This window comes from Manis pentadactyla, chromosome 1 (assembly GCF_030020395.1).
Source record: "Manis pentadactyla isolate mManPen7 chromosome 1, mManPen7.hap1, whole genome shotgun sequence".
Classification (NCBI taxonomy): domain Eukaryota; kingdom Metazoa; phylum Chordata; class Mammalia; order Pholidota; family Manidae; genus Manis; species Manis pentadactyla.
The window spans coordinates 197,639,318-197,665,562 of NC_080019.1; the positions used below are offsets into that span (position 1 = coordinate 197,639,318).

The 26,245-nt window shown below is 43.4% G+C and overlaps 1 protein-coding gene across 11 annotated transcripts in view; it reads left to right on the forward strand.

Annotated features, from left to right (window-relative positions):
• Positions 1-26,245, forward strand: part of DIP2A (disco interacting protein 2 homolog A) — a 117,196-nt gene that overhangs the window by 48,636 nt on the left and 42,315 nt on the right. For all 11 annotated transcript variants that reach the window (XR_008998831.1, XR_008998832.1, XM_057505629.1 and 8 more), the window contains 7 exons: positions 5,805-5,924; positions 7,101-7,298; positions 19,141-19,232; positions 22,539-22,649; positions 23,978-24,101; positions 24,425-24,534; positions 24,943-25,045. Coding sequence is in view for 9 of the 11 variants with exons in the window: in XM_057505629.1 (XP_057361612.1) it covers positions 5,805-5,924; positions 7,101-7,298; positions 19,141-19,232; positions 22,539-22,649; positions 23,978-24,101; positions 24,425-24,534; positions 24,943-25,045 (858 nt within the window). In the remaining 2 variants the exon portion in view is untranslated. The remainder of the gene's footprint in view (positions 1-5,804; positions 5,925-7,100; positions 7,299-19,140; positions 19,233-22,538; positions 22,650-23,977; positions 24,102-24,424; positions 24,535-24,942; positions 25,046-26,245) is intronic.

The window sequence follows — 26,245 nt, forward strand, 5'->3', positions numbered from 1 at the left end:
AACAAAAAATGGTCCAATAACAATTGATTTCAAGTGTGTTTCTACTTCGTCGGGGAGATTTCTAACTCGGACCCCATCAGGCCATTGTGAAGGGTGGGCTCTCCGGGCGTGAGCAGGGGTTCTGGCCCGGATCCCTCAAAAGCCGAGGAACCCGCGCCGCGTCTGGGGGCTGGGGGCCCATAGGGCCCCGGGGTGTCCGGGCTTGGGGCTCAGCCAGCGAAGGCCTCGGCTGGGGGCGCCTACGCAGCAACTTGATGCTCTTTCGGGCACCGGCCGCTGGCGCTCTGGATCGTCTCTCAAAGGCGGAGCTGCGCCCTGCCCCCGGCGTCACCCCGGGCCTCGGGAGGCGGCGGGTGTGGGGCGCGCCTCCCCTTCCCTTCCCGGAGCCGCAGAGCTCGGGTCCCCCCAGGTGCGAGCTCTGCCTTGGTGTGTCTGCATCCGCGGACCTGAGCCCGCCCTCAGGCACCGTTCGGTGCAGGATCCCCGCCACCAGCGGCACCGTGTGGACAGAGAATCAGGGACGCCTGCGGGGTCGGTCAAGGGGGGACGAGGTGAGCGGGGGCGGGGCGGGGGGAAGGAAGCTTCCGACCTTAGATCGGGTGGGAAAGGATCAGATTTAAGCTGGGCCTGCAGCAGAGTAGGAAGAGGGGGCGCTGTGCGGGCTTCCTCACCGGGACTCCGTGGCGGGCGGGGCGGGAGGGCGTCCCCGGGGTGCACGCGCAGGCCCAGAGGTGGGCGGGGCGTGCCGTGTCCTCCCGAAACAGGTTCCTGCGTCGTTTGTCTAAATTGTAGGAAGATCCTGAGGACTTCAAATCTAACACTTCAGTGTGTATTTTGATACTCCTAAGCATCAGGTCGAATTTATCAAGTTCTTGCAGCTCCTTGTTCAGATGCAAAAGGAAAATACTGAGTCAGCATGAGGCAGGCTTTCCATTGGCTAGGTAAATTTTTAATTTGATTTATTACTGTTTATATATATATCTAAAAAAATTAAAGAGCTTTATTGAGGTGTAATTGACACGTAATCAACCGCACATGGTGAAGTGTACACATCACAAGTTTTAAACTGTGTTAACACTGGCGAAATCATTCCTGTAGTCAGCAATGAGCACATGAGCGCTCCTAAAAGTTCCCTTCGCCGCTTGGCAGTACCTCCCTTCTGCCCCTTCTGGCTCCTCTACCCCTCGGGCAACCTCGGATTTACTTCCTGACACTATAGGTTAGTTTGCATTTTCAAGTATTTTATATAAATAGAATCATATAGCATTCACTCTTTATTGTCTGGCGTCTGCCCCTTGGCATAATTATTTTGAGGTTCAATTGTGTCCTCGTAAGCATTGGGCAGGTCATCCCTTCTACGGGTGGCGTGGTGTTTCATTCTGTGGGCACACCACAGTTTGTCTGTTCACCTCTCGATGGGTGTTCTGGGTGTTTCCAGAGGCTCTTGCAGATGAATATTCTTATACAAGTCTTTGTACGGATATATGTTCATTTCTTTTGGGTCAGTACCTAGGAGTAGAATGGCTAGATCATATAGTAAGTGTATGTTTAACTGTTTAAGAAATTGCCAAACTAATTTTCAAAGTGATTGTGCCATTTCACATTTCCACCATCAGTGATAACAGTTCCAGTTTCTCTGCATCCTTGCGACAGTTGTACTGTTGGTTTTTAATTTTAACCCTCCCAGTAGGTATGTAGAGGTATCTCATTAGTTTTAATTTCCGTCTCCAAAATGACTGGTGATGTTGAGCATCTCTTCATGTGCTTATTTGCCATCTGTGTATCTTTTTAGAAGAGTTCAAATCTGAAAGGAAAAGAGGGGATGCGAACTCAACAGTCTAAGCAGGTTTATTGCTAAACCTGAGAGGGACCCCTCTGTTTTGGCAAGCAGAACAAAGAAGGTGTCTCTTACAGGCTAAGAGGCTTTTTATGGCCAGGGGAGGGGTCAGGGGAAAGCGGGGCTTGTGGCTTCCTGGCTTTTGTCCTCTGGAGAAGGCTTGTAGCCTCAGTAAGATGAAACCTAGGTCTCTCTGAGGCAGTGGGTGGGCTTATTCAAAAAGGCGGTACTCCTGTCCAGATTCTATCAAAACTTTGGCTTATTTTTTAATGTGATATTTGTTTTCTTATTAAGTTTTGAGAGTTCTTTATATATTCTGGGTATAAGTTCTTTATCAGGTTGTAATTTGTATTTTCACCCAGTCTGTGGCTTCTGTTTTCATTCTCTTAACAGTGCCTTTCAAAGAGCAGAAGTTTTACATTTTGATGAAGTCCAGTTTACCGGTTTTTTCTTTTACAGATCCTTCTTTTTTGTCATATCTAAGATATGTGTTCCTAACCTGAGGTCATAAAGACTTCATGTATTTTCTCCTAGAATTTTACAGTTTTAGGTTTTGCATTTAGGAGTGTGATTCACTTTGAGTTTATGTTACTGCAAAGTGTGAGTCGAGTTCACTTTCTGTACATGGATAGCAGTTGTTTCGGTATCGTTTGCTGTAAGGACCATTCTTTCCCCGCTAAGTTTCTTTGACATCTTTAGTGAAAATTCATAGCGCACACAAGAAAAGGCTGCATGCAGCCCTGTTGCCCTCCTCATCCCCCTCATTCCAATGCCGCACTGTCCTCATGACTATGCTTTATAATCAGTCTTGAAGTCGTGTAGTTTGTCTTTAATCCTGCTTTTTGTTTAAGAATTTGCTTTGGCTATTCCAGCTCCTTTGCCCCTTAATGTGTATTTCAGAATCAGTTTGTTAAGGTCTACCAGAATTCCTGCCATATTCACTGACAGTTCATTGATTCTCTAGATCAATCTGGAGAAATTGGCATCTTGATAATATTGTATATTTCAATTAATAAATATAATATATTGCTCCATTTATTTAGCTCTTATAAAATATTTTTCAGCACTGCTTTGTAGCTTTCAGTATACAGGTATTGCATGTATTTTATTAGAACTATCCCCAAGTATATGTTTTTGATGCTTTTTAAGTGGTATTTAAAATTTTTTCCAACTGTTTGTTGCTAAAGTCTACAGAGATATAGTTGATATTTGTATGTTGACCTTATAATAGTTCTAGTAGCTTTTTGGGTAGATTCCTTAAGATTTTCTACATGGTGACCATATTGCCTGTGAATGCAGTTTTTCTTTCCAAACTGTTTATCTACAGGAACATTTATTTTTCTGGCTGTATTGTGGTGTCTAGGATTTCTAGTACTGTCAACTAGAAATGTAAGAATGCACGTAAGTTTTCTTGTTTCCAGGTGTTGGGAAAGCATACACTTTCTCATTTTTTAAATTGTTGTGCCACCTTTTGTATGAGAAACAAGAGAGAATAACAAACCATGCACATGCTGCTGACCTTTATAGAAGGAAATGCCAGAAGAGTAAACCCGAAAGCAGTGAAGTCGGCTGTCCCTGGGGGTGGGGCAGGTGGTGGGAGGAGTTCGGGAGGGACCGGCCTTTCTTTGAGTTTATCTTTTTATACAATTTGGACTTTCAGAAATTTGTTAATGTTCTACACATTGAAAACATAAACCAAAAGAATGGAGGGGGGTGATCCCCTAAAACTGAAAGCAAATGGAAATAAACAACCCAGTAGTATTTCCAAGAAACACACAGCCACACTTTAGGGTGCCTTGGGGAGAGAGCCCCCATAGGTAAGTCCTGACACGGTGTTTGACTGCAGCCTGGCCTTGGACCCAGTTGGGTGGGAAGAATAGCAAACAAATCCTGAACTCTTTTTAGTAGGTTTGTTTTTTGTAGTGGAATGGGTGAAGCAATTTGGAGATTATTTTACATATGTGATAGTTTTGAGCCAAAGGTGTTGGTTTTGTTGAGAGCCAGCGTTCTCCCTGTGGAAGAAGAGACACTCAAATATGAACTGGAAAAGGCGAGAAAGAGCACTGTGGGGAAGATTGGAATTGGAGGCATTCGTGTGGACTCATGATTTCTAAGATGTACATGTGTGTGTTACTGCTTGACTGTGTGCACATGTATCTTGTACATGTAGTGTGTGTATACCGTGAATATGTGTGTGTATGTGCACATGGGGCAGCTCTCCAGCTGTGCGTGCTACAAGAAGCAGAGATACAGCCATAGCAGTGAGCATGCCTAGTGGCCAGATCATGGTGTCTAATGACCTCTCTATACAGAAAAACCAGCAATTCTTGGAGAAATGGGCCAAGGTGGGATAGCATAAATGACTCGAAAAACATCTATGACAGGGTAAGGCAGTATTTGAAAAATGATGGGGACATGTCACAAATCACACAGGATCCTACTGGCCAAATCTGGATCGGTGTGCAGCAGGATAGTTAAGAGAACACTATCTAATAACCAAGACACTAGCAATCCATGAGTTCTTCCTGAGGATCGATTAGTAGACAGACAGACAGATGGCATTGCAGAATGCTCAATGTCAACTGGTAAATTTAAATGGAGTGCTAAATGAGTGGAAAATAATTTTTCTTCCACTGTAGTAAAATATACTTCTGGCAAGAAGGATCCAGGGCCTTTAACTGTGGGGAGGAGACTTGATCAGGATATCTGTGTGGTCCTGACATGTCTCCTTAACATGTGGTTACTAGTCACACAAGAAAAAACAGTGGTGAGGTAGTGGAGAGTTCATATAGCACTTTGGGCAATAAAAATCAGCATGTCCTTGAGGGTGGACATGACATTCAGGTAGCAGCAGCTCAGCCAGGAATGCAGTACCTGAAATGAATCATGAGAAAACCTCTCACAAACTCAAAATAAAGTATGTCCTACTTAATGAAGGGAAAGAACTGTACTCTGCAAAATGCCATTGTGGTAAAGGACAAATATCCCAGGATGAAGGGGGCTAACAGGATGTGACAGGTAAATCCAGTCCTTGACTGTAAACTGGCCCCAGTCGTGGAGGAAGGAAGAGGCCAGGGGAGGCAACCGTGGGGCCAGCTGAGTGCCCCCACCTTGGGGTGTCTGGGCCCCAGGGGCCTTTTGTGCGCCCGCCCCTTCTGCCGCCATGCTTCCATGCTCTCGGCCATCTCGCCCTGGTGTCTGGCTTAGAGCACACATGCCATGTCACGTATTCTGGGTTGTTCCCATACGCCCGTATGTTTGCTTGTTTGCACCCAGCAGAGGGTGAGCTCTTTGCCAGCCAACTCTCATCTGTCCTTTTGCCGACTGTACATCTCCCAGAACAGTGGTTCTTAATCATTATTGAGGACACCAAAGAGCTTTTGGTTGTGTGTGTTATCACGTGAATTAAAATTAAAATGAAAGATTTTAAAGAAATATTTCAATTCATTTAAAAATAATAAGCTCATTGTATCTTAATATAAGTAGTAGATATTTATGAAAAAGTTTGTTGAGCAACAAAAATTTTGTGAGAAGAGTGGGCTTGTTCCCTCTTGCTGCCAGTCTCTCTCATGGCTGGTATGATAGAAGCATCTGCTTCTGGTGTCTCATCCCCATTCAGTCTGTTGTGACATTTCACATCGTGCGGCCTCTGGAGGGCTGTGGGTGCCCTTAAGGCAGAGTGGAAGGTGTCTCCCTGTGGCCATGGGCGTAGTTTGGACCTCACCAGCCTCATGAAAGTGTCTCAGGCACCCCAGGGGTCCTTGGACCACTTTGGAAACCACTAGTATAGAACATGATCTTCTTCCTGGAAGGCATCAGAAATATTTGTTAAATGAATTAATAAGTTCCAAAGTGGTTATCAGATGGGGCCAGCACTTGGTTGGATCCACAGGTCCAGACGTCTTTGTTTCCATGTCCTGTTCTCCATGGGGTGGGTGCTGGCCTCAGTGCCCCTCTTCCGTGACAGGTGTCCCCGTGAGCAGCAGAGTGTCCTCCAGAATCCAGCAGCTTCTCAACACCCTGAAGAGACCGAAGCGCCCTCCTCTGAGGGAGTTCTTCATGGATGATTTTGAGGAGTTGCTGGCAGGTGAGCGTTCTCTTCCGTCCCCCTCGAGGTGGCCTGGACAGGGTGGCTGTTGCATCTGGAGACGGGCAAGTCCGCAGGTCAGCGCTGTGGCATCGTCACACAGTAAAGTGGTGTTTTCTCTGCCTCTGGCTGCTGTCGCTGCTGTGAGGGTGAATTCCGTGCTGCAGGACTGCTGGCTTCATTTGAACAGGTGGAAAGTTTGTTTGTAGTCACGAGACTCGGCATTTCTCTATGCCTCTGGTCCAGTGGTTAGTGTACTTCGTAAAAAATGCTGCAAAGGTGTCATTTCTTAGAGTATTTAAATTTCTATTTAAACCTTAACTCTCAGCAGCTTGTCTTCCCATGGTTTTAGGGCAGTATATTTTTCAACATAGTTTTGGCCCCCTTTCAGAATTTTAGCCTCTTACTTATGAATGAGATATTTATTAGAAGAAAGAATATAGATTTATTTTTTAAAAGAATCACCAAGAAAAGAAAGAATTACAAACGTTTAGAAAAGGAACAGAAATAAAGGCCAGTGCAAGATACCAGCACGTGACCAGGTCGCGCTAGCCCAGGAGCACGTGGCCGGCCCACCCCAGCTCCACCCACACTCCTGCCCGAATCGCTTCCCACGGCCTGGCTCCAGTGTCTCCCCCGTCCTGCAGGTTTAGATGTGGTTTTGAGGGCATTGTTTCCCCTTTGTGATCAGATAATGCCTTCCCAATTCGGAGTTCAGTGGAATGAATGCTCTTTCCGGCAGTCTTTCTTACACTTGGCAAATTTTGGTTACATTTCACTGAACTATAATAGATTTCACTTGATTTTTTTCTTTCAACACGGTGATGGTTGTTGGAGTGCCCAGACAGACGCATGAGTCTGCTCAGCCTCATCCACTTGTGTCTGGCCCGCAGTGTCGCCAGGGTTGCCATGAACCCCTCAGAAACCTGGCCGTCACCGCTGCTGTGCTTGCAGTTGTCCAGCGGGCTGCAGTCGCCCGGGCTGGCATCTTCCAGTCTCCACCGGCCTCTGGTCGCTTGGTCTGTGACTGTCACAATGATAAAGAAATCTAAGGCAATTACTTAACCTTTTATAGTTGGCATTTTTAAAAAAGATTATGAAACACGAATGCTTAAAAACAGAATGTGCTCATGGTACTATGACATGTTGACTCTTAAATTTCAATTTTGCCTGTAGTTCGGCAGACAGACCCAAATCGGCCAAAGCCTGAAGGAAGCCAGATGGTGGTGCTGAATGGGGAGCCTCTGGCTGCCGAGGCCCCCGAGCCCCTGTCGCTGCTGGCCGCCTTGCAGCGGTGGGGCACCACGCAGCCAAAAGCCCCCTGTGTGACTGCCCTGGACACCGCTGGGAAGGCCGTCCACATCCTCACCTACGGCAAGTGTCTGGCTCTGGTTTAGCTGTGATGTATTGCATGTGTCGTGCAGCACAGAATGCAGCCTGCTGAGCAGTATGGAACAAACCATTCCCAGGAGACTAAGACCACTGTGACGTAAGGGCGCACTGCGTCGCTGCAGGTGCCCTGCTGGGCCTGTGCCCCTTCCGCCCACGAGAGGGCACTGCCCATGGACTGATGGTGACCCGCCCGCCATGGCGTGGGTTTCCAGTGTTTGCATCTATATCAGCATTTCTGAAAATGGCTTTTAGTTTTGTCTCCTTTTAACTTTGTGTTTGTGCTTTCTGTATTTGGCTTCCTTTGGTTCCACATTATTGTCATCATGTACCGCACATCGTAAGCATAGAGCTCGAGGCGCGTTCGCAGGGTGAGAACACTCCCGGGACCAGCTCTCACGCGGCACTGCTGAGGCCCCCCGGGTCCCTGCCAGCCCTCACGCGGCCCCCCACGAGGCGGCTGCCGCGGCGACCGCCGCGTTAGAGGTGCGTGTTTCCAGGAAGAGCGTCCTCTGCTTGCTTTTGCTCAGGTCCTTTGTGTGGCTCCTCCGTGATGCATGAAGTTGCAGGGGGTTTCTTCCTATTGACCCACGTAGTCCGGCTGTGCGAAGGCGCCAGAACCCACTCACGCTGTGGGAGGCGGACCCCGGGCTGTTCCCACCTCAGGGCTGTTGTGCGCAGCGCGGTCGTGAGCATTCCTGCGGCCCGCGGTGAGCGGTCGCGGGTGGCGGCGCGGTGCAGTCTCGGGGCCCGTGGCCGTGCGCGGGTGTCTGCTGCTTTCTCGCCGCAGCAGCCTGGGCTCGGCCCTGCTCTCCGCGCTCTCTCCAGCCCGCGCCTGTCTGTATTTCCTGCAGCCTTTCTTTCTCGGGGGTGTTACGCAGTCAGCTTATGCTGCCGTTTTGGCTAGTGGTGCTTTCCACGTGCTTATTGGCTGTTTACGTATCCTCTCTTTGGATCCTAATCTTTGGCTCATTTTTCTGTTTGGTTGCTAATGCTTTCTTACCTTTACGTGTTTCAGAAGCACGTTGTTTGTTAGATAAGCGTCCTGCAAACGTCCTCTCCCACTCTCTGGACTGCCTTTGGCACTTCATAATCGTGGCTTCAGATAAATGAGAAGCCTTAACTCCATGTAGTCTAATTTACCTATTTTTTTCCTTTATTATGGAGCCTTTTTTGCCGTTAAGGAAGTCTTTGCCACATCTCTTAACTTTTCTCCTAAAAACTTGCTTGCTTTTCACATTGAGGTGTTATGACCCATCTGCTTTTCACTTTGGTGTCCAGTGTGAGATTGGCGGTGCTTTCCTGAGGAACATCACCAAGTGTGCCTGCTGTTGATCACTGCAGGGGTGGTACTTTGGGTCGCTCTGTCATGCATCAGATGGAAGACACTCTTGTCTGTTTCCGGGCTCCCTTCTGTGTCATCGGCCTGTTGTCTGCCCACACTCCCTGGGTCACTGTGGTCTCATGGGCTCTGTTGTCCGGTGTGTAAGTCCTTCTGCTCTGTGATCGTTCCGTGAGATTTCCTTGACTGTTTTGGCCCTTTGCAGTTCCGGGTAACTTTAGGATCAACCTGTCAACAACTCCCAGAAAAATTCCTGCTGGGATGTTGATTGGCACTGCTTTGATTCGACCGTTCAGTCGGAAGAGAACTATTATACAGTTATATGGACTCTTCTGATTCATGACTGTGGCATATTTCCATTTCATTAATTTCTATTACTAATGTTTATACTTTTGGTTACAGAAGTCTGGAGCATCTTTTATTAAATTCATTCCTATTGTGATGGAATGATTAAAAATCTTTTTTCTACTCACTTATTGCTTGTATATAGAAATGCAATTGATTTTTAAAATTCCGACTGTATCTAGTGATCTTGTTAACTTACTATTTCTTTTTTGTTTATTAATTAGTAGTTTGTCCATATATCTTTTGGATATCCTGTGTGCAAAATTGTGTTATCTGTGAACAGTGATAGTGTTATTTTGGCCTTTCCAATACTTAACCTTTTATTTATTTTTCCTGCCACACTGCACAGCTAGAACCCCTAGTGTAATGTTGGACAGTGGGCATTTCTCCCTCTTTTGCATCTTAGGTGGAAAGCTTTTGGTATGAAGTATGATGTTTGCTGTAGTTTTTTGCTTGAAATTCCTTGTCAGATTAAGGAAATTCCCTTCTATTCCTAGTTTGCTGTAAGTTTTTCATTGTGGATTGACACTGAATTCTATTAAATGCTTTTTCTGCTCTGTCAAGGTGGTCATATGGTTTTTCCTCCTTCCCCACCAATTTGATGAATTACACTAATTAATTTTCAGATGTGAGCAATCCTTGCACTCCTAGAATACATCACCTTGGCCGTGATATCTTAACTTATTCCTAAGTGTTTGGGCTTGACGTGCCAAGGCCTCGCTTAGGATCTGTGTGTCTGTGTCTGTTAGAGGGACTGGTCTGTGATTCTTTAAAAAAAGAGCTCATTGCCCACTTGTGAGGAGGGAGGTTTGCCGACAGCTTCACCTGCTGAATTCAACTTTCAGACCTAGGTCATGCTGTGCTTGGGTAGCCCCTGGCCAGAGCTGAGCAAGGTGACCCGGCAGGACCTTGTGTTCATCATGGGCTATCCTCAAGAATCAGCTGCAAACCGCCCCCCCCATTCCCCACCCCTGGGCATGCAGCGAGTTGGCCACAGCGATGTTGTGCTCTGACAGCATCTCCTGCCTTATCTCGCTGTTTCCCTTCACAAGTTTTACTCCCAGGAATCGTTTTTGAGCCTGACTCTGACTCAGTTTCTGCTTCCTGAAGAAGCCAACCTGAGATGCACCTTCTCTCCTGTCGTATCCTGCTTGCCTTGCATTATAAGTCTATGCTCATTGTGGTTTTAATGTGCATTTCCTTGATAATTAGTGATGTGGAGCATCTTTTCATGTGCCTGTTGGCCATCTGAATTTCTTCTTTGGAGAATTGTCTGTTCATATCCTCTGCCCATTTTTTAATAGGGTTATTTGCTTTTTGGGTGCTGAGGCGTGTGAGTTCCTTATGTATTTTGGATGTTAACCCCTTGTCAAGTATGTCCTTTAGAAATGCATTCTCCTATACTGTAGGATGACTTTTTGTTCTGCTGATGGTGTCCTTTGCTTTACAGAAGCTTTTTAGCATGATGTAATCCCATTTGTTCATTTTTTATTTTGTTTCCCTTGCCCAAGAAGATGCATTCAGGAAAAAGTTGCTCATGTTTATATTCAAGAGATTTTTGCCTGTATTGTCTTCTAAGAGTTTTATGGTTTCATGACTTACATTCAGATCTTTGATCCATTTTGAGTTTACTTTTGTGTGTGGGGTTAGACAATGATCCGGTTTTATTCTCTTACATGTAGCTGTCCAGTTTTGCCAACACCAGCTGATGAATAGGCTGTCATTTCCCCATGATATGCCCATGGCTCCTTTATTGTATATTAATTGACCATATATGCTTGGGTTTATATCTGGGCTCTCTAGTCTATTCCATTGGTCTATGGATCTGTTTTTGTGCCAGTACCAAATTTTCTTGATTACTATGGCTTTGTAGTAGAGCTTGAAGTCGGGGAGCATAATCCCCCCAGCTTTATTCTTCCTTCTCAGAATTGCTTTGGCTATTTGGGGTCTTTTGTGGTTCCATATGAATTTTAGAACTATTTGTTCCATTTCATTGAAGAAATGCTGTCGGTATTTTAATAGGGATTGCATTGAATCTGTAGGTTGCTTTAGGCAGGATGGCCATTTTGACAATATTAATTCTTCCTACCCAAGAGCATGGCATGAATTAACATTTATTAGTGTCCTCTTTAATTACTCTTAAGAGTGTCTTGTAGTTTTCAGGGTACAGGTCTTTCACTTCCTTGGTTAGATTTATTCCTAGGCATTTTATTCTTTTTGATGCAATTGTGAATGGAATTGTTTTTCTGATTTCTCTTTCTGCTAGTTCATCGTTAGTGTATAGGAATGCAACAGATTTCTGTATATTAATTTTGTGTCCTGCAACTTTGCTGAATTCAGATATTCTAGTAGTTTTGGAGTGGATTCCTTAGGGTTTTCTTATGTACAATATCATGTCATCTGCAAATGAGGACAGTTTAACTTCTTCCTTACCAATCTGGATGCCTTTCATTTCTTTGCGTTGTCTGAATGCCATGCCAAGAACATCCAGAACTATGTTGAATAAAAGTGGGGAGAGTGGGTATCCCTGTCTTATTCCCGATCTTAAGGGAAAAGCTTTCAGCTTCTTGCTGTTAAGTATAATGTTGGCCGTGGGTTTGTCATATATGGCCTTTATTATGTTGAGGTACTTGCCCTCTATACCCATTTTGTTGAGAGTTTTTATCATGAATAGATGTTGAATTTTGTCAAATGCTTTTTCAGTATCTATGGAGATGATCATGTGGTTTTTGTTGTCCTTTTTGTTGATGTGGTGGATGATGTTGATGGCTTTTCGAATATTGTACCATCCTTAAATCCCTGGAATAAATCCTACTTGATCATGATGGATGATTTTTTTTATGCATTTTTGAATTCGGTTTGCTAATATTTTGTTGAGTATTTTTGCGTCTATGTTCATCAGGGATATTGGTCTGTAATTTTTTGTGTGTGATGTGTTTGCCTAGTTTTGGTATTAGAGTGATTCTGGCCTCATTGAATGAGTTTGGAAATATTCCCTTCTCTTCTACTTTTTGGAAAACTTTAAGGAGGATGGGTATTAGGTCTTCACTAAATGTTTGATAAAATTTACGATGAAGCCATCTGGCAAAGGGGTTTTGTTCTTAGATAGTTTTTTTATTACAAATTCAATTTCATTGCTGTTAATTGGTCTGTTTAGATTTTCTGTTTCTTTCTGGGTCAGCCTTGGGAGGTTGTATTTTTCTAGAAAGTTGTCCATTTCTTCTAGGTTATCCAGTTAGCATACAATTTTTCATAGTATTCTGATAATTCTTTGTATTTCTGTGGTGTCTGTAGTGGTTTTTCCTTTCTCATTTCTGATTCTGTTGATGTGTGTTAACTATTTTTTTTCTGATAAGTCTGGCTAGGGGTTTATTTCTTTTGTTTAGTTTCTCGAAGAACCAGCTCCTGCTTTCATTGATTCTTTCTATTGTTTTAATCTTCTCTATTTTATTTATTTCTGCTCTAATCTTTATTTCCCTCCTCCTACTGACTTTGGACCTCATTTGTTCTTCTTTTTTTAGTTTTATTAATTGTGAGTTTAAACTGCTATATGGGATTGTTCTTTCCTGATGTAGATTGGCAATATAATTCGCTCTTAGCATGGCCTTTGCTACATCCCACAGATTTTGCAGTGTTGAATTATTGCTGTCATTTGTCTCCATATAATGCTTGATCTCTGTTTTCATTTGGTCATTGATCCATTGATTATTTAGCAGCATATTGTTAAGCCTCCATGTGTTTGTGGGCTTTTTTGTGTTCTCTGCATAATTTATTTCTATTTTCATACCTTTATGGTCTGAGACATATTTCAATCCTTCTGAATTTACTGAGGCTCTTTTTGTGTCCTAGTATATGATCTATTCTTGAAAATGTTCCATGTGCACTTGAGAAGAATGTGTATTGCGCTGCTTTTGCGTGGAGTGTTCTGTAGATGTCTGTTAGGTCCATCTGTTCTAATGTGTTGTCCAGTGCCTCTGTTTCCTTACTTATTTTCTGTTTGGTTGATCTGTCCTTTGGAGTGAGTGGTGTGTTGAAGCCTCCTGAAATGAATGCAGTGTATTCTATTTCCCCCTTTAATTCTCTTAGTATTTGTTTCATATATGTAGGTGCTCCTGTGTTTTGTGCATAGATATTTATAATGGCTCTATCCTCTTGTTGGACTGACCCCTTTATCATTATGTAATGTCTTTCTTTGTCTCGTGTTACTTTCTTTTTTTGAAGTCTATTTTGTCTGGTGCAACTCCTGCTTTTTTCTCCCTATTATTTACACAAAATATCTTTTTCCATCCCTTCACTTTTAGTCTGTATATGTCTGGGTTTGAAGTGAGTCTCTTGTAGGCAGTGTATAGATGGGTCTTGTCTCTATGCATTCTGCCACTCTGTGTCTTTTGATTGGTGCATTTAGTCCATTTACATTTAGGGTGATTATTGATAGATATGTTCTTACTGTCATTGTAGGCTTTAGATTTGTGGTTATCAGAGGTTCAAGGGCAGCTTCTTTACTATTTATAGTCTAATTTAACTCAGTATGCTATTTCAAACACTATCTAAGGGTTCTTTTCTTTTCCTCCTCCACTCTTTATAAATTAGGTGTCATATTCTGTACTCTTTGTGTATCCCTTGACTGACTTTGTGAGTAGTTGATTTAATTTTTCATTTGCTTAGTAATTAATTGGTCTGCTTCCTTTACTCTGGCTTTAGTTTCTCTGGTGACAGTTATTTAGCCTTATGACCACTTCCATCTATAGCAGTCCAGCCAAAATACACTGGAGAGGCTGTTTGTGGGAGGTAAATTCTCTCAGCTTTTGATTATCTGGAAATTGTTTAATCCCTCCTTCAAATTTAAATGATAATCTTGCCTGGTAAAGTATTCTTGGTTTCCAGCCCTTCTGCTTCATTGCATTAAATATATCATTCCACGCCCTTCTGGCCTGTAAGGTTTCTGCTGCGAAGTCTGATGATAGCCTGATGGGTTTTTCTTTATATGTGATCTTTTTTCTCTCTCTGGCTGCTTGTAACACTCTGTCCTTGTCCTTGATCTCTGCCATTTTAATTACTATATGTCTTGGTGTTGTCTTCCTTGGGTCCCTTGTGTTGGGAGATCAGTGCACCTCCATGGCCTGAGGAACGATCTCCTTCCCCAGATTGGGGAAGTTTTCAGCAATTTCTTCCTCAAAGGCACTGTCTATCCATTTTTCTTTCTCTTCTTCTTTTTGTACCCCTATAATGCAGATATTGTTCCATTTGGATTGTTCACACAGTTCTCTCAATTATCTTGCCTTCCTAAAAATCATTTTTTCTCTCTGTGCCTCAGCTTATTTGTATTCCTGTTCTCTAATTTCTATTTCATTTGTCATCTCCTCTACTTCATCTAATCCGCTTTTAAATCTCTCCGTTGTATTTTTCATTTCAGATACTGTATTCTTTAATGATTAAATCTCATTCCTGAATTCTTCCCTGAGTTCTTGAATATTTTTCTATACCCCCATGAGCATGTTTATGATTTTTATTTTGAAATCTCTTTCAGGAAGATTGATGAATTCCGTTTCTCTTAGACCTCTTTCTGATATTTGTGGGATTTTGGTTTGAACCAGGTTCTTTTGATGTTTCATGTTTGTATGTGGCACCCTCTAGTGCCCAGAAGCTCTGCTCTCTGGAGCTGCTCAGCCCCTGGATCAATGTCAGGGGTTGCAGGGGAGCGGTGCTGGTGCCTGTTGGGAGGAAAGAGCTGTTTCCTGCTTCCCGGCTGCAGTGTCTGTCTCCACTGCCATGACCAGTGGGCTGAGCACACAGGGAGAAACCTCTATGCTTTGTACTTGTAGCTGCTGCCATAGGCAGGGCCACCCTCTGGCTGGCCTGGCGCAGAGGCGGGGACAGCTGATTTTTCGAGCTGGCTCCACCTGGGAGAAAGGCACAGCAGGCTCTTATCACAGTAGGGGGCCTCAGAGCTGTATAGGCAGCCTGGGGGATGGAGTGCAAGCTCCTGAAAGTTCCCAACCTGGTGGTCAGAGTGCAGCTGGATAATTTTGTGTTCAGTGTGGGGACAGGTTCCATGGTCAGTGTTTCAAGAAAGACAGCCATCTGTCCCACTCTTGTTCCCACAGTACCACCTGTGTCATAAATGGAGTTGTCCACACCTGCGTGGATCTGTTTGGGGTTCTTTGTTTTATTCTTGATTTATATCCTATTCTTCCTCCAGTACCACACTTTCTTTATTGTAGCTTTATAATAAAGCTTGACATCCATAGAGGAGGTCTTCCTGTCTTGTTTCCTTCTCCAAGAGCGCCTTGGCTATTCTTGACCTGTGTATTTCAGTGTCAGTTTGAGAATCAGCTTGTCAAATGCCACAGACATACCTGTTGTGATTTTTATTGTCATTGCTTTGAGCAGTTTGGGAATTAACTTCCTAGCATTATGGAGCCTTGTAGCACATGGACATTATATATACCTACACTCATTTGAGTATTTTTCACTTCATCTCAATAATGTTTTATAATTTTCTGTAGGGAGACTTTATGTAGTTTTTGTTAACACTTTATCTTAGGTATTTGGCATGTTTATTTTAATCTTATTGTAAAAGCATCAGTAAAATTTTTTATTTGTTTTTTATTGCTGGTATATAGAAATCAACTGATGTTTGTGTATTGTTTTATCTCACAACCTTGCTGATTTCAACTGTAAAAGATTCATAGTTCATACAGCCATGCATCTTTCAATGATGAGTTTTGTTTCCAGTTGTTTTACCTCTTGCTGCCCCTGATGTAACAGCTGAGGCTCTCGGTAAGGAGGCAGGTTTACTCCCGGACCTGCCTCTTGCCTCAGAGAGAAAGCTTTCAATATGTGACCATTATATCTCCTGGAGGATTATTAAAAGTGCCCTTCATCACACTAGGGAAGTTTCCTTTTATTCTGAATTGGAGATTTTTTAAATCATTTAAAATCCTAAGTGATTATTAAAATTATTTTACATTTTTTCCCTGATAAAATGTTAATGGGTCAAAAGAAACAGAGACAATGCTAGGAACAGAAGAAAACTCCCAAGGAATTAGAATTAATGTCCTTAGAAACTTACATCCATGCGATAAAACCAACATATTTTAGAAAAGAATAATCAGAGAAGGAAAGAAAGAGCTCTTAGAAATTACACATATGATTAGCCAAAATTAAAAAGTTACTAAAATGACCAAAACTAGGACAAAAAAGAAGAGGTAAAATGGATGTGAAAAGATAAGAAAATTAGAAAATCACTTCTCGAAGTCCAACATTCAACTAAAAATAATTTCAGGAAGAGAAACAGATAGTGGAGAGGAAATTATTTTTTAAAAATACCAGAAAACATGTAATTAGATTAATGGTGCCCCCCAAAAACAAACAAACAAAAAAAACAAACCAGAAAACATCCAAAAACTAAAGCCCATGAGTTTTTAAATTGAAAAGGCCCATTCAGTAGTTCCCTAATGAACAAAGTAACACCTGTGCCAGGGTACATTATCATAAAATTTAAGAACATAAAGAGAAGACCCAAAATTAAAAAAATTAAAAAAATTAAAGAGAGAGAAGACCCAAAGAATTTCCAAGGAGAAAAAACAGATTGCCTACAAAGAATCAAGCAAAAGAAGGCATAAGCCTTCTCAACAGCAAAAAAGTGAATATGATTTTCAACATAGAATTGTATAACTAATCAAAGTATCAGTCAGAGTGAAGACAGAATAAGTAAATTTACACACATGTGAGGTATCAAATTTTTATCTTTCATGAACCCTTTCTGTAGTGGATGTAGCCTGATAAAATAAAGATATGGGGGGGGGAAATGTAAATGAGGCAATTATGTTGATTTTCTGTTTGCATTATTTGCAAACCTATTTGCATTCTTGGGATAAAACTAACTTGTTCACAATGCATTATTCTTTTTATATATAGCTTGAGTTGTTTGGAAATCTGTACCTATTACAGTTGTTAACATCTTGAATTGACCTTTTTATATAGGCAAAGGCAACAGTATTTTGAGTTGAATTTTTTTTTTTCATTTATTTCTCAGGTTCCACAATTTACTCATTTTATAACATTGCCCCTGAGTTTAATATTGTTTACATTGAAATTTGAGCATTTTTCTGGAGGACTTGATTGCTCAAACTGCATGTGGTTACACCACAAGAATTTGAGAGAGGCTAAATTACTTTATTGTTATTTCTTTGGTACATTGCATAGGGTGAATGTCTAAGCTGTTCCCAGTTTTGGGGGTGGACTCAGGTTTTTCTTTCTTCCTCCTCCATTATCACTGTGTTTCTGTGTGCCTTCCAGACACCTTCAGTCCTCCCTACCTGCCCTTTGTGTCTGCTCCTGTTTCCCTAAATGAAGCTCTCCTTTGTTGAGTGCTCACTAGGGCTGGACTCTGTACATAGACACCGCACACAGGAGGTGTGGTGGGCAGGACCTCATGGGCTAAGGACTGGGTCATGAGGTCCACATGCACCAGCCCAGCAGCTGATGGCTCAGAACTGGCTACCCAGACATCCTTCTGACTGGCTTCTCTTTTTTTTTTTTTAATACTTAGACTTTTTTAAAAATAAGGTATCATTAATACACAATCTTATGAAGGTTTCACATGAGCAATATTATGGTTACTACATTCACCCATATTATCTATTCCCCCCACACACCCCATTGCAGTCACTGTCCATCAGCATAGCAAGATGCTGTAGAGTCACTAGTCTTCTTTGTGCTATACTGCCTCCCCATGACCCCCTGTATTATGTGTGCTAATCATAATGCCCCTCAACCCCCTTCTCCGTCCCTCCCCACCTACCCTCCCCACCCCCTTTCCCTTTGGTAACCACTGGTCCTTTCTTGGGTTCTGTGAGTCTGCTGCTGTTTTGTTCCTTCAGTTTTGCTTTGTTCTTATACTCCACAGATGAGTGAAATATTTGCCTTTCTCCGCCTGGCTTATTTCACTGAGCATAATACTCTCTAGCTCCATCCATGTTGTTGCAAATGGTAGGATTTGTTTTCTTCTTATGGCTGAGTAATATTCCATTGTGTATATGCACCACATCTTCTTTATCCTTTCATCTACTGATGGACACTACTGATGCTTTCATGTCTTGGCTATAGTAAATAATGCTGCAATAAACATAGGAGTGCATATGTCTTTTTGAATCTGTGACCTTGTTTTCTTCAGGTAAAATTCCTAGGAGTGGAACTCCTGGGTCAAATGGTATTTCTATTTTTAGTTTTTTGAGGAACCTCCATACTGCTTTCCACAGTGACTGCACCAACTTACATGCCTACCAGCAGTGTAAGAGCGTTCCCTTTTTTCCACATTCTTGCCGACACTTGTTATTTCTTGTCTTCGGGACAGTCCATTCTACCTTGTGTGCAATGATATCACCCTGTGGTTTGGCATACATTTCCCTGATGATGAGTGATGTTGAACATCTTTTCATGTGCCTGTTGGCCATCTGTATTAGGGCCTTGTTTTTAGATGACTGATTCAGTATGTTGATATGCTTTCGTCCTTTTAAGTTATTGAAGTGGTCTTACAGGAGTTTCAGGAGTCTTACAGGAGTTACAAATCCGTAACTCAGGGCTGACTGGCTTCTCTTGAGTGAAAAGTGGGATGGAGACATGGCCCACCTCATGGTAAAGGGTTAGTGGGTTACATACATATATATGTTGTTCTTACAAAGGGTATAATTGGAATTTAATGGCATGAAAATGCATTCACAATCAATGTTGATTTTAAAATGTAGAACAAAGTACAATCCCATTTCTTGAAAATTATATATAAATGTATATATGTGTATGTATTTGTGTGTGTGTGTATATATATATATATATATATATACACATACATACATAGCAGAAAGAACGCTAACTTCTTTCTGCTGGCTTTTCTATATTCTGAATTTTCTATAATGAAATCCTGTTTTTTTTAATTAAGAAAAATAAATCTGTAAGTTGTTTTTAAGAGAAAACTATGATGTTCATTACAGTATTGTGCAAAATAGTTACCAGTTGGAAAGTACCTGAATTTCTAGTAATAGAGTAATAATATGTTATGGGGTGTTATGATTGTTACATTAAATGTTAATTATTAGTTTCTTAAATTTTACATTGCTTAGTATTTTTATTTTATTTTAGGCAAACTTTGGAGTCGGAGTTTAAAACTAGCTTATACTCTACTTAATAAACTGACTAGTAAGAATGAACCACTCCTTAAGCCTGGAGACAGAGTAAGTAACTAGAATGTCACTTTACGGGAGCGAGCCAACAGAGCCCTCCAAACGTGTCTCATTGAAGTCAGCATTCTGTCAGTTGGTTGACTTATGGCATCAGCACAGGGTTTAAAGGTGGTGCTGTGAACACCAGCGCCAGCCCCGCCGTGTGATGTAACGGTTCTTGTGATGTCACGCCCAGCCAGAGGCAGCCTCTTTTCTCTGACTTCACATATGTTGATTTTAATAAAATCAGCTATTAATAAATATTCCCAGTCTTAGGTTTTATGAGGAAACACAGACCTTGCTCTGATATTCTGTGTGTTTTATGTCCATCTTCTCACCTGTTCCATGTGGCCAGCCCACTCCTCCTACCTGCCTGCTAGAGTGGAAGGCAGAGGAGGGCAAGAGGCGGCTTCCTTGGACAAGTGCCCAGTGTCATTGGCAGGAGCCTTATGGGACTTTAAATTAACCACAATTAAGTAAAGTAAAAACTTCTGTTCCTGTTGCATGAGCCACATTTCAAGGGCTCAGTATCCACATACGGCTCGTAGCTACCGTGTTTTGGTAGCTCAGAGTGAACATTTCCATCCTGTAGAAGGTTCTTGGGACAGCAGTGCTCTAGGCAAACGGAGGCTGACTTGAGTAACCCAGGGATCCCAGAGGCGCAGGATGGGAGACAGGAGAACGTGGTGACAGTCAACCTGCTTGTCAGGGCAATCCCCTGGCGTAGAGGTGCCTGTTGTCAGGTCACCCACAGTGGGCCTGTAAGCCAACAGCTGATACAGAGTGGCGGTGATTCGGAATGCCTCCCTCTTTGGTCTGAACCAGTGAGCAAAGGCACTTAGAGAGGGAGACCCCACGTGGAAAGAAACAGCCAGGGGAAGGAAGGAAAACATGGGGAGGGAGATGGGGAGAGGAGATGGATGGGCTTGAGCAGGAAACAAACTTTTAGAATACCAGTATTAACATCCCTGGAGATCTAAGATGTAAATCAAGAAAAAGACGCAAGTAGGGAGACCAGGAGACGGGAGGTGGGAAGGAAAGTAGTGCTGTTAGGCTTGGTCACGAAGGCCCAGCACCTGATGGCTGGGAGCTCCGGAAGGAGGACCGAGAGTCAGGAGTAGAAAGCCTTAAGTGACAACAGTGTGAGACCCTGGAGCTGGAGAACCTTCAGTGCCAAGGGGAAGGGCCTGTGGCGGGATCTGTGCCGCAGCACAGCCCCACCGCTGTGCGGGGCCAGCCCCAGAAAGGCACCCCAGAGGTGTGCCCGAGGTCAGCAACCAGGCTGGCCTTGGGGCTCACCAGGTACCACACCAGATGGCACCAGAGCGATGCTGGGATAGTTGAGAGGAAATACGATTTTCAACTGCAGTTCTGTTCCTGCTGATTGAATAAATGTGAGGGTGGTGTAACCATTCTGAGACATGCAGGTCTCAAAAAAATTGGACTCCAGTTTTTTTGGGATGTTCCTAGAGGATGTGCTTCAGCCCGATGAGTGAGTGGGGTCAGGCATTCCCGGGTGACCACCAGCAGGGGACTTAGGAGCAGGCCGGACGGGTCTAGGGGGTCAGAGGCCCCAAGGTCAGGGCGGGACTTGTCAGCAGCTGGAACACATGAGTGCACCTGACTCCTGATTCGGAAAATGCTACTGATAGGTTTTTAATACATCTGGTGATCATTCTAGAACAAATTGGCCAGTGGCTACCTAGAAAGCAAAACAGGTGGGAATGGCAGCAGCTATTACCATCAGAAAGAAAGGGAATGTGAACTTGGCTGTAAAGGTGTAAATAGTACAGAAATGATGCCTTCTGATGTGTTGTGCTTTAAATGAATCTGAGAATTACTAATTTATTTTTCTTGAAAAAAATTCTCACAAGTACACAGTCTTCCAGATACTTATCTTAACTTGGAAGAGAAGCAACATGTTTAGGTTGATTATAAAAAGATTGACAAAGTCACAGTGAGTTCATTACAGATGGGCAGCAAGTCCGGCCTCCTTTAATAATATGCTTATAAAAGCGAACAAATACAATTCTTTATCATGAATATCCTAAAGACATACTTTTTATACCAGACATCTAGTCTCAAGGCTATAGGTCACCGTTCTGGAATAACTGTTAACATCAACTTTTGAAAGAGAGCTTTGCCCTTCTCAGCAGATGAGCTTGTCAGAAACTCATTCCCAGACCTCAAGTAAAGAAAATAGGTAAAGCTTAAGCATTGTCTTACGAAGTAGAGGGTAATTAGTTACCCATCCATTGTTTTGTCTTCTTAAAGGCCCTGTGTTAACAGTCTACTCAAATACTGTTTGGACTTACCGTTTCAAGCACACCTACTACAATATTTGGGGCTTATGAAAATGTTAGTCCATGAATAGCATTTAATTTAGCCAGATATTGTAACAGATGGAAATTGGGATGATGAGAGAAGAGACAGGGGAGGAATGCTGAGGGCTAAATAGTCAACTAAATAAGAGGAAGTAAAATTGATACCTAAATATCTTCAAAAATAAAATATAGCAGTATAAGCATAATATTTTAAAATATGAGATTAAATAGCAAAAGGAAGATGTAAAATATTTTAAAAGTGGTTGCCTTGTGGAATGGGGAAGAGAGGATCATGGAGTACTTTTCATTAGTAATGTGTGTTATTTTAAATTCTGTGTTTTAGAGTTTTTTTGGTAAAAATAAAAGATTTAGATAAATCAAATAGTGCATATAATTTAAACAATGGCAGCATGGTGACCAGGTGGGAATAAAGGTGGGCTTCCTGTGGGGACTCAGAGGAGCGAGCAGCTAGGGGCCCTCCACTGAGCCGTTCTGTGCCCACCACCCTTCCCTGCTAGTATGTTCAGGTCTTGAGTGCAGATCTGTGCAGTTAGGACTCTGCTGTCCAGAGTTCCCTTTTGGAAGATATCTCAAATAGAATTTGATTCCTTGTTGGTCAGCTTTTCTCGCCCTGGCTGACCTGTGGTGGTGGGGCTTCCCCCTCGAGGTGCTGCCGCCGGGACAGCCAGCGTGGATGGGGCTGGACTCGCATCCCAAGGCCAGACCCCGCTGGGCTGCCTTCACATGGGGATGTTAAATTGTTCTGCGGCATGTGGAGTGAAGCCCTCAGCGTGGAAACTATTTATTGAAAGTTATATGGCTGAGGAAATTTAAGGGGCAAGAATTGACCCCCAAATTGTATCTTCTGGACTAAATTTGAAAAGCCATAAGATAACCTAAAATGTCTGAATTTTATCTGAACAGAAATTCTAAAAGTTGCGATGACTGAATCCTTCCCAAGTAGAGTCCATGGTCTTTCTCTGTGCTGCTGTAGGTGGCGCTGGTGTTCCCGAACAGTGACCCGGTGATGTTCATGGTCGCGTTCTACGGGTGTCTGCTGGCAGAGCTGGTTCCTGTCCCCGTAGAAGTGCCGCTGACCAGAAAGGTAGCGAAGGGGGCCGGGTCCCCGGTGCTGCTCGGAGGTTGCACGGCAGTTCTGGTGTCTTCCTCATCCCAGGGGGCGTTCGGGCAGGAAGGTGGCTGCTTTGGACAGAAGAGGAATGTAGGCGGGCCAGGAATTCAGAGATACTAGATTGTCTGCGCATACTCTTTTTTGTGTATTTTGTTGGTGAGAGAAACTTTTAGAAGCTATAGATGGAGCTGTTATAGCACCTATTTGAATTTCCCAACAGAAATGATGCACATTTTTGGAAAAAAAACTTTTATTTTCCCAAAATGAAATTTGAGATTTGACAAGATTTTGAAAAAATCTTGAAAAATTTTTTCTTCTAAGAATCCCTGTATTCGAATATCTGTTCATCATGTTATCCTTGCGATATACTGGTTTTATTTGCAAACTTTACTTTTAGATTCTTGGGTACTTGTTTATCAATAATAATTTTCATTTCTTGGAGATAAATAAATCTTATCTCATAGGGATAGTGTTGAGTATAAGATGGAAATTCTCTTACATTTCTGTTTGCTTATTTAACAGCATGCAGTTTTTATTACAAATAATTAATGTTGGGGACTTGATGGTGTTCCAGGTCGCTAGTACATTTTAGGTATAAATATCAATAGTCTGATTATTGAAAAAAATAATTAAAAAAATTTTAATATATAAAAACCATGTATTTTAGAAAAATAAGTTTCCTATATTATCCCAGAGTTTAGGCAGTTGCTAATGTGAGCATTGCCAGCAAGAAGTATTCAGGAATCCAAAAGTAAAGTTTGCAAATAAAGCCAGTATATCAAAAGGATAATATATATGATGAACAGAAATTTGAATACAGGCATTCTTAGGAAAAAAACTAAAGACTTGTTAAGCTTACCAGAGGAAAATGACAGAACTTTACTGAGGAATGTATATAAAAGACTTTACTGAAAGGAAGTGTGCATTTCTGTATGGAAATAATACTATTAAAGGTCAGGCCTCCGAATATTAATCTGTAAATTTCTACACAATTCAAGTGGAAATTTCCATGCCATTATTTTTGGAGTTTATTAAAATGCTGCTGAATATCATTTGCAAGAAAAATCTTGGAGAAATTAGCCCATTATCTAGAACTTTATCTTTCACTGCAAAAATATATCCTCTAATTTAAATATAATTATATTTCATTTTCATGAAAATGTAGCATATACATTTGGGATTGGATTGTTCTGGAAGTTTTAAGAGGGGTGAAAGAAAAGGGCTCTGCCTTGTGAGCGTGGGCCAGAGCACAGAGGGCCTGTGTGGCGGCTCCCTGAGCACCTTGCTGTGTCCCTCTGCAGGATGCTGGCAGCCAGCAGGTCGGGTTTCTGCTGGGCAGCTGTGGCATTGCCCTGGCCCTGACCACGGATGCTTGTCAGAAGGGCCTGCCCAAGGCACAGACCGGAGAGGTGGCGACTTTCAAAGGTGGGCCCGCAGGGAAAGGGGGGTCAGCATCGCTGCTGCCCTCGTCAAGCCACTCCAAGGTGCTTTCTAGCACTTATACCCTATAGAGGCTAAAAGGTCTGCAGCAAAGTGAATCCTCCCCTGGCTCAGGATCTAGACCTACCTGTTCAGTATGGCAGCCACTGGCCAGAGACACCTGTGAAATTAAGTATAAATTAACACAAAGTAAATGAGGCTGTGACTCCTGTTTCAGGCATTCAGGAGCTAGTGGCCGGGCTGTGTGCTGGACTGGACAGCTGGGCCCTGAGTCACCTGTGCCGTGTCCTCCGTCTGCATCCTCACAGGTTGGCCCCCCCTTGCCTGGCTGGTGATTGATGGGAAGCATCTGACTAAGCCCCCGAAGGACTGGCACCCGTCGGCCCAGGATGCAGGGGCTGGGACCGCCTACATTGAGGTACCAACCTTCTGTGACTCAGCATGCTAAAGTGGGCTCCATGGGCTTGGGTCTTGGTTTTCCTAAGAGTGAAAGCTTTTTTATACATTACAGACTTACACTTTGTATGTTTTATCTTCATCCCAGAACATAAGGTGTCATGGAAACTACCTCAGACCCTCTGAGGTTCCACTCAGCTGATCTCCCTTACTGGCTCCAGGGCTGTGGGCATTTATGAGGGAGCTTGTTTGCACTGTTGCCCTCAGGCTCCAGCCCCAGGACGTGCCCCAACTTCATCTGGGGGTGTCACCTCGGGCCAGGGTGCCATGTGAAGTGCATGCCAGGACTGAGTAAAAGAGACGACCCACAGCTCGTCTGCTGTGGCCTCAGAAACATCATGTAACAGATTTACTTCTTGAAACCTTTCAGTATAAGACCAGCAAAGAAGGCAGCACAGTGGGGGTGACGGTGTCCCACATGTCCCTGCTGGCGCAGTGCCAAGCTCTGACCCAGGCATGCGGCTACTCCGAAGGTAAAGGTGTGGGGGGCCCCGGAAGCTGTCACTGTGCGTCAGACCCAGCCCTGTGCAGGACCTGCCCTCTGGTCCAGTCTGGGCCTCCTTGTGCCCGTGTTGGATGAGTAGTATCAAGTCACCCAGGCAGCCCTTCTCAGGGTTCTTTTCAATAAATTCACGTGTGTTGATTTGATGGAATGTGAAATATATCTACCAGCAGTTCATCTATGCCCAGTGGGTTGGTTCAGTCTCTGACATAGCTGAGGGGCAGTGTATTTTGCATTAAAAACATGGCACATACTTTAATCAGGACACACTTTCATATTGCTGTTTTCTGTGACTGTGGTTTTGGCTTAAGCTGTCATGCATGCAGATGTACAAATGGAATCTTTATGGTCATATATTATCTCTTGGAAACTTAACAGTTGGTCTCCCATTTACTTTTAAAAATCAGATATTTATTTTTAAAACAACAAAAATGGGTACATGACAGTTTTCTTATTGCAATACTGGAATAAACTAGAAAGCAAATTGAATACTATGTTTAAATATCTAAAATGTGGGTGTTTAAAAAGAAAGGGTAGCTGAAGGCACACTTCAGTGGCAATTTGGAAAAGGATTTCACATGGTTCAAGGGCCTGAACAGTTTTTAAGAAATTAGATTAAACCAAGTCCCATGATTTCCTTTTTCTTTGGGTCCAGTGGTAATCTCGAACCTGTAGGCCATGGTTAGGGCCCTTTGGCTATCAAAGGGGTTATGTGCACAGTGTCTCACTTGGAATGCGCCAGGGCTTCCTGGCACACAAGCCAGACTTCTTACTGGGTGTCCTGCGCAGTGTGCCAGCCACTGTGGCCTTGGGAGGGGCCAGATTTGCTCAGAGCCCGAGGCTCTGCCGTCTGCCTTGCGCAACTTGGAGCCAGGTCCCACAGAGGACAGGGCTGGGCGCTCAGCACACAGCAGGGCCGGGCTGCCCCAGGACTCCCACCCACTCCCAACCCTGCAGCGCACCAGCGTCACCCTCTGGAAGAGAAAATGGGCAGGAGAGAAGCAGGGTCCTGAAGGGCAGTGCCCAGGCACAGGTGGTGCTGCCTGAAGCTGCCGGACACCAGCCTCGGGGTGACGGATGGGGGGCCGGGAGAGCCGAGAAGCCAGGACCCGGGGGCTCCTCACCCCGCATTTGGCCAAAATGTGAGCCGGCTCGCCGGGCCTCGTCAGAC